Source organism: Trichoplusia ni, chromosome 5, assembly GCF_003590095.1.
Source record: "Trichoplusia ni isolate ovarian cell line Hi5 chromosome 5, tn1, whole genome shotgun sequence".
Lineage (NCBI taxonomy): Eukaryota > Metazoa > Arthropoda > Insecta > Lepidoptera > Noctuidae > Trichoplusia > Trichoplusia ni.
The window spans coordinates 17,379,665-17,394,125 of NC_039482.1; the positions used below are offsets into that span (position 1 = coordinate 17,379,665).

At 37.1% G+C, this 14,461-nt stretch overlaps 1 protein-coding gene across 1 annotated transcript; it reads left to right on the plus strand.

Moving 5' to 3' along the window:
• The first annotated feature begins 620 nt into the window (after window positions 1-620).
• Window positions 621-13,839, plus strand: LOC113493784 (katanin p60 ATPase-containing subunit A-like 2). Its single transcript, XM_026871803.1, has 8 exons — window positions 621-828; window positions 2,801-2,965; window positions 9,434-9,625; window positions 10,731-10,933; window positions 11,320-11,503; window positions 11,760-11,956; window positions 12,312-12,559; window positions 13,107-13,839. The coding sequence occupies exons 1-8, from the start codon at window positions 781-783 to the stop codon at window positions 13,235-13,237; spliced, it is 1,368 nt and encodes a 455-aa protein (XP_026727604.1). The 5' UTR covers window positions 621-780; the 3' UTR covers window positions 13,238-13,839.
• The last annotated feature ends 622 nt before the right edge of the window (window positions 13,840-14,461 follow it).

Here is a 14,461-nt window from a genome sequence, read left to right on the forward strand (position 1 = left end):
TGTGCCAATATAAATCAATGGCAGTTTAAAGAAGTAATAAAAAAAATTTGCTTAAATAATCTTGAAAGTTGGTTAGGGTGTATGAACGTGTGTTACTCATTGACTCGTAAACTACTAGACGGATTTTAATGTGGTTAAGTGTTGGATAGGTACTTATTAAATGACTTAATAGCAGAATCTTATTTCACAGGGAAAAGTCATATCCATGCTGGCGACTGCTAATTTAGTATATTTATTAAACACATTTTTCTATTGAGGCATATATCTTAATCGGGTTCATCATGAACAAACGTAGCAGCTAGCAGCGAATACAATTGTTTATACTAATTGAATCATCATCATCATCCACAGCCTTTATCCTCCTACTGCTGGGCCCTCCCCTTTCTCGTGCCAATTTCTACGGTCCTGTGCTAGGCTCATCCAGACTCGACCTGAGACTAATTGAATAATGTAAATAAAATAAAAATATATAAAAAAGAACAATTTAATAATTTAATTGGGCCTTTATACTTACTCTAGTATGGAATTTAATAATGTAGAAATTTATAGTCTAACATTAAAATGAAAAATAAAAAAGATCTATAATTTTACGGACCATAACAAAATGCAGATTTAAATCGACTAATCGTAACTATGCCACGCTAGGGTTGTTTATCGCCAACCGGTTGCCTAGCAACCACACAGCCCTTAACAACCGTTTAGTTTGAGCTGATGACAACTTGACAAGTGCCGTATAAACAAGGTTTCCGTAATAAATATATTTGTGGTGAAAAAAACGAAATGGCTGGAGTCACGAGACCCATGAGTCAAATGAGAAAAATTGAAACTGTGAGTTTTAAGTATTTTATTATTAACAATCTTTAGCCCACGGGCCCGCCTGCTTCAATAAGAAAATGGTCCCACGGGAACATACATTCTGGATAAAAACAATCCTATGTGTTAATCCTGGTTATAAACTATCCGTGTACCAAGTTTCATCTAAATTCGTTAAGTGGACATAAAACTTTCGCGTTTATAATATTAGGCGAGGACCATAATTATTATTGTCACAGTTCATAATTATAATGTTCCTTTATGGGATTTCTTTTGTATTACGACATTGTATATTAAGATACAATTGTTTACCCGGGTGTAGAGAGCCTGCAGCACGTTTCATAGGTTTCAACAATACATGACATACACCTTGTATGTGCCTATGTTTATAGGCTAGCTCTCCTCTAGCTCTACAAAATACAATAGCACTCTGACTGGCTAACTTTTTACCGCATCCTCCTTTTCTTCCTGCTTGAAGAGAACAAACGCAACCAACTCCCCAGCCGATTGACTTTCCGTAAACAATTTATGATATAGGCAATAATAATATCAGTACCTACGTACGGTACCAGTACTTAACCCATATAAACAAATATAATATTACGAAACGATACAATAAAAATATTTTTATACAAAACTATTTTTTTATAATTCGCAAAGAAATTTGTAGTTGAACAACAATGTTGCGGTGTAAGTGATGGTCTTGTAATTTCTGTAAGACCTAAAATAAAATCGTATTGATCTATTAATCACCTAAGCGCAGAGAAATAAGGATCGTAACATATAGGTCAAACAAATGTTTGTCCTGATATGGAAATCGAAAGCGCGACCTCGGGATGGAAAGACAAATGATCAGCCAACGAGCCAAGTGGGTCGTGCTATTCATTCTATATGGGGTATTTTTCCCCCTAGCCCCGGATGAATATGGGTCATTCATCCCATACCCTGTTACATACTCATGTAGTAAGTTGTATCATATACGCGTAGAAAGAAAGCTTTCGGAGATTTAATAAGATGGTTTTTGTAGGGTTCCGTAACCAGAGGATTAAAACTGAACCCTATTATTAAGGTTTCGCTGTCTGTCATTGGCTGTTAACAAACCGAATATGACGAGAAGACAGTTTAAATTTTATCGATGACGTATTTCGAGTGCGTCCAAAACAAAAATAAAAAGTCGGCTGTTTGGCAAATGTGTTTTGTTTTTTTGCCAGGATTGTACCGAACTTCAGCGTAGCTATCCAATTCGTAGTTGACCACTTTTCTTACAAAGCTTTGCATACTAAAAAACACTACCACTTGGTTTCTCCAATATGACCCACAGGTGGCGTAATGTTCTCTAAAGCATATTCAATACCATTTCTATCTACTGACCTCATTATAACTCCATTTACGATTGTACTCAATGTACGATTGTACTAAATATTATGCAGTATGTCATATGTAATAGCCTTGAAATCTCTGTATAAAAGCATAGCGCCAAATTGCTTGGCATAACAACGACATCTATCGAGCGTAATGCGAACCAAACGGTAACTTGTGTTTTGGGGGATATTTAACCAAACTTTACGCGTAGCGCCTGGTATTGGTTACTTTTGTAAATATACAGTGACGTTGTAGATTAATACTAATACTCATTGTGTGTTACTATCACACCAAAAACCAATAATAATTGTGCTGTGCGCATTAATAGTTGGGCTATTTATAGCTGATATGCTACGACAATTACAGGTCTACGTTAACTTGAAATCGCACAACTTCAACGTGTTTGTGTGTAGGCTCATTATAGTGTTTTTTTTTATCTTTACAATGCTATTTACAGGATGGCCAAACGTGACATATTTTTGTTCTTTTTCTTACGCTAACAACTCTATCTTATTTTTTCTGGCATGAAACGCTAATGATTTCAAAACACATCGCGTAGAGGACGTACCAAGTTTCTAAGTACCCACTGCATATAATGTTACTTTTTTGTTGATACCATGTGCAGAAAGAAGCTCTCTTCCGGGCTCGGAAGCGTATCCTCAAGTACCTTGTGCTGGGCTACCTGAAGCAGGAGGGCTTCTTCCACACCGCCGAGACGTTCTGTGCGGAGGCGGCCCTCACCGGCGAGTATGAGGTCTGCGATAACATCGATCTGGACATCATATTACAAGTAAGTATTCAAATATTTGACATATAGTTTAATATACAGAATAACACCAGTCTATATACGTCCACGGTTGGGCACAGGTCTCTTCCCCTATAGGCTTGGTTGAACATTGATCACCGCGCTAGCTAACTGTGGGTTGTAGATTTCAGATTCAATTTTTGGAAACCAGGTTTTCTCATGATGTTTTTACTGTTTGTCGTCTTTCTTTAGATGACATAACTTGAAAAAGTCACGTTTATGCTTTGCCTGTTTTGGGCTCGAACCTGCACCTCGTGAATACAATATTCAGAAAAAATCATCACCAAGTCAACGCTATATATATGTATATGTTTTTTAACTAATTCGGGATAATTCAGAATGCGTATATTGTGGTGGTATTTAATTCAGAAAAATCCTCTGCAAAATTTGTTTCATTTTAAAGCTCAGTATATTTCTAGTAGTGTGGGTAGAAAGCTTACCTCTTTGGTAATAAATAAAGAATGTTTTATTTATATAACGTTTGAACACAGACGTTTGAAGCATTAGAAGCTTGCTATAAAACATTTGCGTAATACATGAAAGATAGTTCTGTGTGTTTACGTAAAACACGATATAAACAAACGTCTCTAAAGATTTCGCATAAACATTGAAGCGAAAGAAGTTGAATAATAGTCTCTAAAGGTTACTAAGAGCTAAAGCGCAAAGTATATTATGTTCAAAGCTTAAGTTGTTAAGTTTAATAAGCATTGACGTCGTGTTCAACATACTTAAATGTTTATACGTCTATATAAAAAATTTGGCGCATTTCGATCTCTGTTATCAGAACATCCAAAACGAAGAGAGGCATGTCGTTTCTTGAAAGTTAGCTACACACCATGTGGGTTTCATCACGGACCATCAATACACAGATGCACTATTATATGAGAGATTGGTCAATGATATAATGGACTTTATTATGGACTTCATAAAGTGTGTTTTAATCCCTAATGCGGACTAACTTGTTAAACTGAATATTAAACTATCCCTCCTTCATAATCTTACAGTTATAAACTTCAACTTCAAGCGCATTTCCTCAACCACGTAAATAAAGACATCAAAACTTTTCATATCCAGTAAATTTTTACTTGAAAATTAGGTGTCTTAATAAAATACGTCCAAAAGCTTGTGAAGTGGCCACAGATCTCTGGGGACACATTCCTACGCTGTAACGAGCTCTCAAACGAGTACCACTATTATGCAAGCGGGATAGCACGCTACTTCTCGTAGAGCGACATCACTTTTCCACTTTCGGGTATCTTCCTGCTTTTTAACTTTGTAATACAGGTCCCTGATCTTGAAGTTATCTGGACTCTTGCCAGCTCGCTAACGAGAGGAAAGAGTTAGGTTGTTCACGGTTTATGGTTCCCCCGGGTGAGAAGGTCATGTTTGGTAGTATAATTGATATAGTGACTTTTTTGGGATGTTCTTTAAATGAGGTGCATGGATACTCCTTCAGGGATAGTTTATCGAGAGTCTTAAGTTTAGGGAATTTGTAGATCTGGTAATTGGGTGTCTGCGATGTTGGATAATTTTAGTTGTACTTAAAATTAAAAGCCCCTCACAACTTTTAAATGGTTCAACCATTTTTTTGTGAAACATGTTTAAGAACACTGACACAATTCATCTTTAGATAAAACAAACTGAATTAGAATTTTTTAATCCGTTCCGGAGCTACGATTCCGCAGACGGACATACGCGTAAACTACTACACCCCTCTTTAGCGTTAAAAAAAAGTTCGTTTCACTACCAACTGAAGCACACGAATTTGAATTGATTGTTGTGTTGCAATGGCTATGCGTCGAGTTAACTTACAAGCTTATTAATTAACTAGCTCTTGCCCGCGACTTTGTACCCGTGGGTAGAAGATATAAGTTATGATTTATACCTGCCCTGATTTTTTCACATTTTCCATTGTATCTTCGTTTCTATTAGTCGCAGCGTGATGGTTTATAGCCTAAAGCCTTCCTCGATGAATGGTCTATTCAACACAAAAAGACTTATTCAATTTGGACCAGTAGTTCCTGAGATTAGCGCGTTCAAACAAACAAACTCTTCAGCTTTATATATTAGTAAGTATAGAGTATAGATTATGATTCTACAAATATGATTTAAAAACGCTTGTGAAATAGCGTATCTCTACTAATATTTATCAATATGGTACTTAGGTATAACGAGTTACTCTATCATCTTAATGGATCTATCTTTCCCCTTTAACTGTCAATCTACATGAGCACAAGGTTAAATAACTTTTACTTTATGGAGAAACTTTGACAACAAACAAAGCTTTGTTTGCACTCGCCAATCTAGAGAAAATAAGGTCATTGTTTAATACCTTTGTGACATAATAATCGGGGGTTACATTTAGACACTAATTTTGTAAGTTATCATGAAGTTAACTCAGTGAATTCTTAGGTTTACGCGAATGTTAGACATTGAAATTGCAGGTATCATGGTTACGGGCAGACTCTTCGTTCTACCTTCAAGTAGAACGAGCAACATCTTTCAAGACGAACGCCATCTCAGTCTGCCCGTAACCATGATACCTGCAAAGGTGTCGAAACGTCGGTAACTAAAATCTAAAATTAAACCGAGATAAAATCCGTAAAAGTAGTTTCATTTCAATAAAGTTAACATGTAAAATTCAAAACGGTTGTCATTAACATCAAATTACACAATTTCCTAAGAAATTTTTTTTCACAGTAAAAAATATAATATTTTTGTAAGAATTAAGCGTCACGCAGTGATTGACATGACATTGAGTGATGGACGCCGTATCGGCGTGACCTCCAAGGTCAAGGTCACCCAAGGCGAAAGTTACATAAAAAAGTTTTTATATGAACGCTCTTATTGCCTTTGCAGTAAAGTTCCTTTTTGTGTGCTGTTAGTTGTGTAATGTCAACGACCCTTTTGCGACATCCTAGGTAACCTACCTTCCCTTCGTGTATGAATATAATGTAAAATATTACTGAATTTAAATTATTCCAGTAAATTATTCTAGAAAACCAGTATATTTTCTTAAATAGATTTCAGAATTTCTAGATATCTGATTCACCTCGACATACTGTACAAAATTGACGTCAGATGATTAAAATTTCAATTAACAGATTTAGACTTAACACGGATTATTGCTTACAAATTCAACACCATATTTTGCTTTCATTAATTAGATATATGTAATGTATATGTCAGTAATTACCAGCTTTAACAATAAAACGATTCTCTTTGACTGTACCTGCTCGGTACAGTCACGTACACTGTCATTAATCAATCGGGCGCTTGTTAGCGGTGCGCAATTGTCAAGAGGCATTCGTGTGCGTTTCCGAAATAGTTAGGTAAACTTAGTTAACCAGTAGTGTTGTGTAGGGAGCTTGTGAGCTAGCTTTACACTGGTGTTTTAGCTTTTGTTGTTGAAATACTTTGTAGTTATGCTAGTACTAGCTGTGCTTTACAGTCTCGATCGTTTTCTTTCCATTTTCATACCAAAGTTTCATCAAAATCGAATATTTATATCCTTAGCTTTTTATTCCTCAGGTTTTCTATCAGAATACGATTAGACTAGAAAATTGCTTGATTACTTTAAATAATATTTGTCACGACAAAATTCCGGAATCTGCCATAACAAAAAAAAAATCAGCTATTTGAAGAAACCCTGAATAAGACCAAATAATGAAGACGGTACGTATTAAAGTCAATCATTACGTCGTCGTCGTCGGTTCATAAAATAATTTGAACATTATATCCAAATTGAGAGAAAAAAGGTTCTGTCATAACTATTAGATTACGGTACACCAAAAAAGCTCAGCCAAGTTGCGTCATCGTTTTAAAACTCACACAACTATGTAGCGCGTTCAAACGTTCAGCGAAATTAAAACTGTTCAGCCATACTTGTGTGACAGTTTGCATTGTTCAGCTGTAGGGATCAGCTGTTATTAAAGGAGATGAAACACGACACGAGACATGACAGAAAGGACTTTGTATATGACGGTTTGATAAGGAAAGTGATAACTGACAAAAGCTTTGGAACGTCTAAGTTTTCGAGTGGGATAAACTACACCTGCACAAATTGATTTGATCACAGGTTAAGTTCTTTTGACCGTCTAAGTCATGAGGAGTTCCTTCGTGTTTCAGAAGGCATGTTCAATGTGGGTTATTTACCTACACATCTATGACAGTAATAACTGGTTGTCAGAAGCCCGAAATTTGACAAGCAGTCTTACTAAGAGGTATCGTGTTGTCCAGGTAACTGGGTTGATGAGGTCAGATAGGCAGTCGCTCCTCTATTTGTATTGCTCATATAACAACAAATAAGAATAAAAATTATAATCGACATTTAACTTTGGTTGGGTGACAATTATTTTCGATACCATTTCTGTTTCGAACGATCACCTTAGTTTTCCTATTTTTTCATCCATCTACTCATGTCGTGCGATACCTCGTTTGTAAGCCACCTTAGTAATTCTGTATGTGCGTGTGTCAGAATGCCAAAGGCCTCGTTAGGAGTCTCCAGCGAGCGCCTACCTGAATTACAACGCTGAAAAAATGTTAATGAAACTGAGCACTGGAAACAAGGTCGTTCCTGTGTAATTCCCTTGTAATTTTACAAGTTTAGTGTACCTACTGGAGTATAGGAAATAAAGTCCTTGTTAGCGTTAGTTACTGTTTTATTTCAATTTGGAATTTGAATGGAAAACGCGTTTTTGAAGAAAAAAAAGGCCTTCCGTTGGCGATATTTTTGGGCCACGATTCTGCTATTTACAATGGGATTGGCAGTGGGATTAAATTTCAATAAATATTTTGCCAATACAATAATTGGAAGTTAATTATATTGAGTGACATTGATCTTGAGCGTACCGTCCCGTACTGAAGTTGTAATTGTCATTTTAAGTCAAATTTCATTCATTCTTTGGCTATGGTAAATAGTCGAATTTTGGCCCAGGTTACTTTACAAAACTTAAGTTTAAAACGAACACACTCTCATACCGAATTACCAATACCTACTTTCAGGCCTCCTGACAATCATAATTTTTTAACCTACTTGTAATAAATCCGTAAAACTGCTTCAATATCGGCTAATGCGTTTATTAATAAGCAGTCTCCGGTATAGCAAGTCGTAAATTATATAAATTCAAATCTGTTTGCCAAATGTGTGGTTTAATGTTTAATATATTGCTGAAAGATACATTAAAATATCATTTCGTCTATCACCGCAAGCTTTTATAAAAGAGTTAACATTTAATACATGCTTATTAAGATCATTATAAGTTTTGTTCTTTTTAGTTATAGTTGTTAACTTTTGTAACTTTATTTTATTTTTCACAATTTTTTATTACTGAAAGTTGAAAAAACTTGTTGTGGTTTAAGGCCCCTGAGGCCGTTTTATTTTAATTTATATGTCATATGGCACATTTAGGTAACTTGTTTAATATTTTGAATATTATTTTGGCTACATTGGCAGCTATAGATACCACATACACTCACAGAAAAGAAAACAAAACATCTTTTCGTTTTTTTTTATGGAATAATTGAGAGACCCGAAAAGTCAGATTTTTATACATCGTAAAATATTTAATCTCATAGTAACTGTAATAATGTCGATATTAATATAACGACATTGTTTTGAAACGATGCAATAATATCACTTATACTGTGCAAGGTGTTTACGAGTCAATGTTAGACGGTACTTGGACGCGTGCCAAGTACCGCGAGACGCGCAGACGCCGCTGACGTCACCGCACCCTTGCCTGGAGGTTACGCAAACCCATCCCGATGCACTTCCCTACACATAAATATTGTGTATTGAGGTGACCAAGTTTTGTGGGAAAAGAAGACAAGGTTGTTTTGAGACATGTTGGACTATGATGGGTGTGGATGTGGGGTAGTGGGAGCTTCTCTCTGGATAAGTTCTTAACGTATTTATACATTTTATTGCAAGCCTATTTGTTTGTCCAAATTGGTGTTATTGTCGCCAAGTTAATAAAATAAATAAAATAATAGATTGGTTTTTTTTTTCATATCACTGCTATATGAGGGTCAATAAAGGCTAATTTCATTATATCACTTTTTATTCGCGGTTTACTTCATGGGAAGATGCGTGGTCATTTTTAAAAGCAAAACAATAAAATATTCTTGCAATTAATTTAAATTTCCGAACTCGTCGGAGATCAGTTTAGAAAATATAAGATAATATGCTTTCCTGTCGGCTTGTCGGTCCCTGGACGGTCAGTTACATACATCTTTGGGAGTAACTTGTACTCTTTGCAATGTTTTTTGTTTTGCAGTTCTTCTCCATAGCTAGAACAACAACAACAAGGACCTTCTATTTGGGTGGTGCTTAACAGTCCGTCAAGTTTGGACTGTTAAGCACCACCTAAATAGCAGGTCCTTAGTTGTAAATTTTATTTGTACACAGTTTAAAAAAAATGACTTAATTTTGCATTTTCTCTTCTCCATCAGGACTACTGCAGCTACTACTTAATCCGGTTCAACAAACAGCCTCAGTTCTGCCGCAAGATCGAGGAGCAGCCCCCTCTCAGGCGACCCCCCACTAGGAAGGCGAAGACCGTTGAGGAGAGGGAGAAAGCTGATGTGTGTGAAAAGGAAGATGTTGACTTACCTTCGTCTTTCACTGTTAAGAAGCTGCTGAAGGTTTGTTCTTCAAGAGTAAATAATAAACAAATAAGAGAATTAAAACTTCCTAACAGTTTTTTTTAAACGATACAACGCGGCAACGGTTTATTCAAACGTTTAAATCGAATCTAAATTTGAAGTTTGACTCCTGACTCTACCGCCACGACTAGTCCGGCGATCCATATAAATACTGGAGTAAGCCGCTGTTATAAGTATGAATAGTTCTGAAGAAATCTACCACAAAAAGTTTAAGTGTGGGTGCAATCCAGTATTATGGTTATGAATGTAATGATTATTTACCAAACTCTTTCTAAGATAGGACTTACATACATAGACCTATACAGAGGGGATAAAATATTGGGAAAGTGTGGAAACAAGATTTTATTTTCCTTGAAACTAAATGAAGTTGCTATCTTGTCCTTGACCATCAATATTTCTTTAAAACTTGTGAATTTAGTCTCGTTTCATGTTTTTCATGTAGTTGACAGTCATATAACGCGCTGAATTTCATTTATGAAGGGGAAACAAAGGCATGCCTGCAGTTTACCGGCTGCACAACACATAAATATTATTAAAATTAATTGCAGTAGTAATTATTTTGATGTACATTTCAAATTAAGTTCAGGTGAGGGAAATACCAGGCTTTGCTGGCCTATATTACTTACAGTCTGGCACCTGGCCAGTAATTTGTCAGAGAGCGACATTCCGAGGGTCATCGCAAGCTTAACATGGAGTTTGTAGTATTTATATTTACATTAATATTTCATGGTCATTATATTGTTATATTTTTTTTTGCGTGTTGGGAAATGAGTGAATCTCTTTACATGTTTGAATATTTAGGATCTGTTTAAGTTGACTTGCCCAAAAGTATGACAAAAGAAGGTAAATATTCCATTTACTGAGAATTATTTAATAACGTTCGATTAAACTTATGTTTAAACTAAAACGTCTACATCCCGGATTCGTTCATTGGCGCTACTGCTCTTCTAAAATATTTCTTTACTTGTACATTTTATTCAGACTGTCATCAACTCCCAATTCTCCACAAAGGTCAAATCTGCTTTCACTGATGTTCATTTTCGGCCTGCTGTCTACAATTTCACAGTTTCTAGTCTTGTTCCAGGATGAACAATCAGTACAGTCAATCCCAGCCATAGAGAGGAAGTCCCTCGCTGGTTTCCTCAGCCATGCGACCCCAGACAAGAAGCAGTTGGTGGAGCTATTGTACCAGGACATCATTAAACCGACCGGTGTGTGCTGGGACGACGTGAAGGGTCTGACGTCAGCTAAGAGCCTGCTGATGGAGTCTGTCGTGTATCCAGTAAGGTAATTGAAATTATATGCTGTGTTATGACGTAGCCGAGAGGTTGCCACCCCCACGACAAACCCACTGTCCGAGGTAGGTCTTGTAGGGTAAGCTTGTGAATGATCTGCGAATGCTTGACCTCAATCTGGGTGTCTTTGACTTGAATATTTGTGAAGACCCTGTGACACAATGAAGATATTCGCGACTGACCGGTAAAAAAAAGGTTTAAGGAAATTATTTTTTATAATTTGTCATGCATTTTAAACATTTCAGATATAAACATTACACCATTGACGTATTTATTTACGAACGCAAAGAACTACCAAGCTTGTCTAAAACGGTCGTAGCCAAAAAGTCGTAAGGCCAGTTTAAAACTGTATAAAACAATGATTCTCTTCAAATCTAGGTATCCCGAAGTATTCACGGGCCTGCTGGAGCCGTGGCGAGGCGTCCTCCTCCACGGGCCGCCGGGCACGGGCAAGACGATGCTGGCGAAAGCCGTCGCCGGCGAGAGCTGCTGCACTTTCTTCAACGTTTCCTGTAGCACCATTATCAATAAGTGGAGGGGGGAGACCGAGAAGATTATTAAGGTAATGTCACATGGGATTGAAAGAAAATCATTGCTAGTAGTATTACGTGTCTCAGATGTACCAAGAATATCCTAATCGTACGAATTCCGACTTTGCTACGAAAGTATGATTTTTAAGGTAAAATCTTTTTGCTGCAAAATGACGAAACTCCTCCTTGTATCCTTCGCCCCACCCCGACTTGCTTACTCTAAGGCTGCCACTGCTAAAATACCACCAGTACAAATGACCTTATCATGATTCCATTCATTTTATCCAGGTCTTATTCGAGATGGCATCCTACTACGCCCCTTCAATAATATTCATGGATGAGGTAGAGACCCTCGCGTCAGATCGCTCAGCGCCCGGCGAGCACGAGGCGTCGCGCCGGATGAAGGCACAACTACTCACTGAACTGGACGGCATTGGGGAAAGAGAGGGAATCATATTTTTACTGGCCAACTCTAATTTGCCTTGGTTAGTTTAAAAATAATCGACTCAATAGTTAAAGGGTGTATCCTTGAATAAATTGTGAAGTTTAAAATTGTGTGTGATGATTAACGGCATTCAAACTATTTTAATCGAGTAAGTACTGTCCAAGTTTTGGAGTTCAACTTTCCAAGGATAATGTTCAGGAATAACTTCAGTAATTTAAAAGACTGTTGAATGGTATCTGAACCCTAGAATTTCGAAGAAAGATTCAGTATCAGGAAATTATCGCTATTTGAACTTGTCAGTGTGACAAAATTATCATAGTCCTGTTACAGTAGGAAGTATAATATTTTAACCAAATACATTTTTGGTAAGACACATGGTTATTTTAATTCCACAGGGAAATAGACCCAGCCATGCTACGACGTCTTGAGAAACGAATCCACATTCCTCTCCCAGACTTCAAGACTCGAGAAGAGCTGTTTCAAAAGTACTTGAGCGCTAAGAACGTGGAGCTATACCCGAAGGTGGACTTCAAGGAGTTGGCTTCACGCACCGACGGCTACTCCGGCAGTGACATCAAGCTGGTCTGCAAGGAGGCCATCATGTCTACTGTGAGGAAGATGCTGCCTACTATGAGTGGGAGAGGTTGGTACTAAGGATAGTCAAGTCTCGGTTTTATTAAAAGGAAAACTAGGGTACCGTGACTGGGGTTGTATTGCAATTGATTGCGGAAATGTTTTGTAATGATAAATTGAATTCAATATGAAAAGTAAATCTGTATTCGGTCCAAATCATTGATATGTCTACTTTTCATCAAATCAATCAATTTATCACATCATAAGTTGGAACGCTCCTGAATTGTAAGCATTTTGCTTATGATCAAGATTATGTTGACTGTGGCCTAGTGAACGCCTAGTTAGAATCAGTACTTTGATTGACTATTTAACTAACTTAGACTCTTACATAGTTAAGCTAGAACATATGGCCAATAATTATTTCCGAATGCTAGATCGTTACAGTGGTGACACTCAGGTTTTTCCTAAAGAATGACTGACCACAGTTGCAAAATACCGACGTCCTACTTACTACACGGCGTTTACCTTCCACACGACCAACATTACTTGGTGGTTAAGTTAGTGGTAGTCCCTTCACTGCTGGGTCACGGGATTAATACTATTTTTAATCATTCCAGGTAGTACCGTGAATCGGAAGGACAGGTTGGAACTGGCGAACATACTGACAGCTATCGAGAAGACGAAGCCAGTGTCCAAAAACTTGGCTAGGAGGCACCAGGACTGGCAGAATGAGATGGGGTGTTCGTAAGAGAAACCGAGGGAATTATTGAATGTAGTTAGGTAGTATTAATGGATCTCTCTTTCTCTCTCTTACATGCCTGCATGTCAAAGTGATCGAATCGTGCTATTGCATACTCACTTTTCGCCAGATAATTATATGGATGTTTGCACCAGACGAATTTAATGCTTGGTCCTATTATACATACCTACATTTATGTACCAATGGTACACTTGCAGGGATTAAGAAGCTATTGCCAGTTCGTTGTAGTCAATATTTTACCAATTTACAGCAAAATATGACGACTAGAACAAGGTTAAAGCGTTTGTATTTCACAAACGAGATTTGTAACAAAATAAAACCTCTTTCGTTGACGAGAACTTGGATTGTCAAAAATGTGCATGGTAAAGATAAAATGTCTATTGGCCTAGTATTAGTCTTACCAAAGTGTTCATATTTCATAACATATTATGCTGCCATAACATAACAATAAGTAGAAACTCTACTTTCAAAGAATTTTAATATTTGATAGGCATGTTATATTCGTGGGAAATTTTGATAGGTAATTTGTTTAAAAGTCGTGTGTTGTTAATAAAGTTTTTTGATTGATTTTTTGTTTTATTCTGTTCCCATTTTGCGAAGCATTCCACTGGTTAAAGCTATAGATAAGAGGCCAGCTTACCCCTTCGCCTCTCCCAAGAGGAGAGTCCTTTCGCACTGGATTCCATGAGGATTTCCACCGGGGTACAAAAAGCTTTGCCTATTGCCAATCTGAATGCGATAAATTGGTCAATCCCAGGGATCGTCAACTTTTTCTCTCTATTTCCACAAATGTGAAGGAGACATTGATTGATCGATTGACAGTGCGCCCCTCCCTTCCACTCCGGGCATACCCACGTAACGTGGGACGTAGTTTTAGATAGAACATAGTCCGTAGAACGAGCTTTGCCTATGAATAGTATAGACAAACAGCCTATGTGTTATGTGTTGACGCTTTTAAAACCGACTTTATCAGTGAGTCTTTGCCAGTGGTTAGACCAGGGAGTTTAAATGCAGGTTTTTGTTTATTAGACTATTAGTAAAACCGTGAATAAAATTACCTTACGTGTAGCTAAATGCTGGCACTAGTCTTAAAATAAAACTCCAATATTCACTGTTATCATTTATTGACGACATCTAGACCAACATAAGTTCCTCTATACAAAATATCGCTTCATTTAGATACCTACTCGTCTTATTAATACGTACACAGCT

Coding starts and splice junctions, on each gene's coding strand:
- LOC113493784 (XM_026871803.1), top strand. CDS start 781: ATGGCTGGAGTCACGAGACCCATGAGTCAAATGAGAAAAATTGAAACT. Junction 11,957..12,311: donor GCCAACTCTAATTTGCCTTG/GTTAGTTTAAAA, acceptor TTAATTCCACAG/GGAAATAGACCCAGCCATGC. Junction 12,560..13,106: donor GCCTACTATGAGTGGGAGAG/GTTGGTACTAAG, acceptor TAATCATTCCAG/GTAGTACCGTGAATCGGAAG.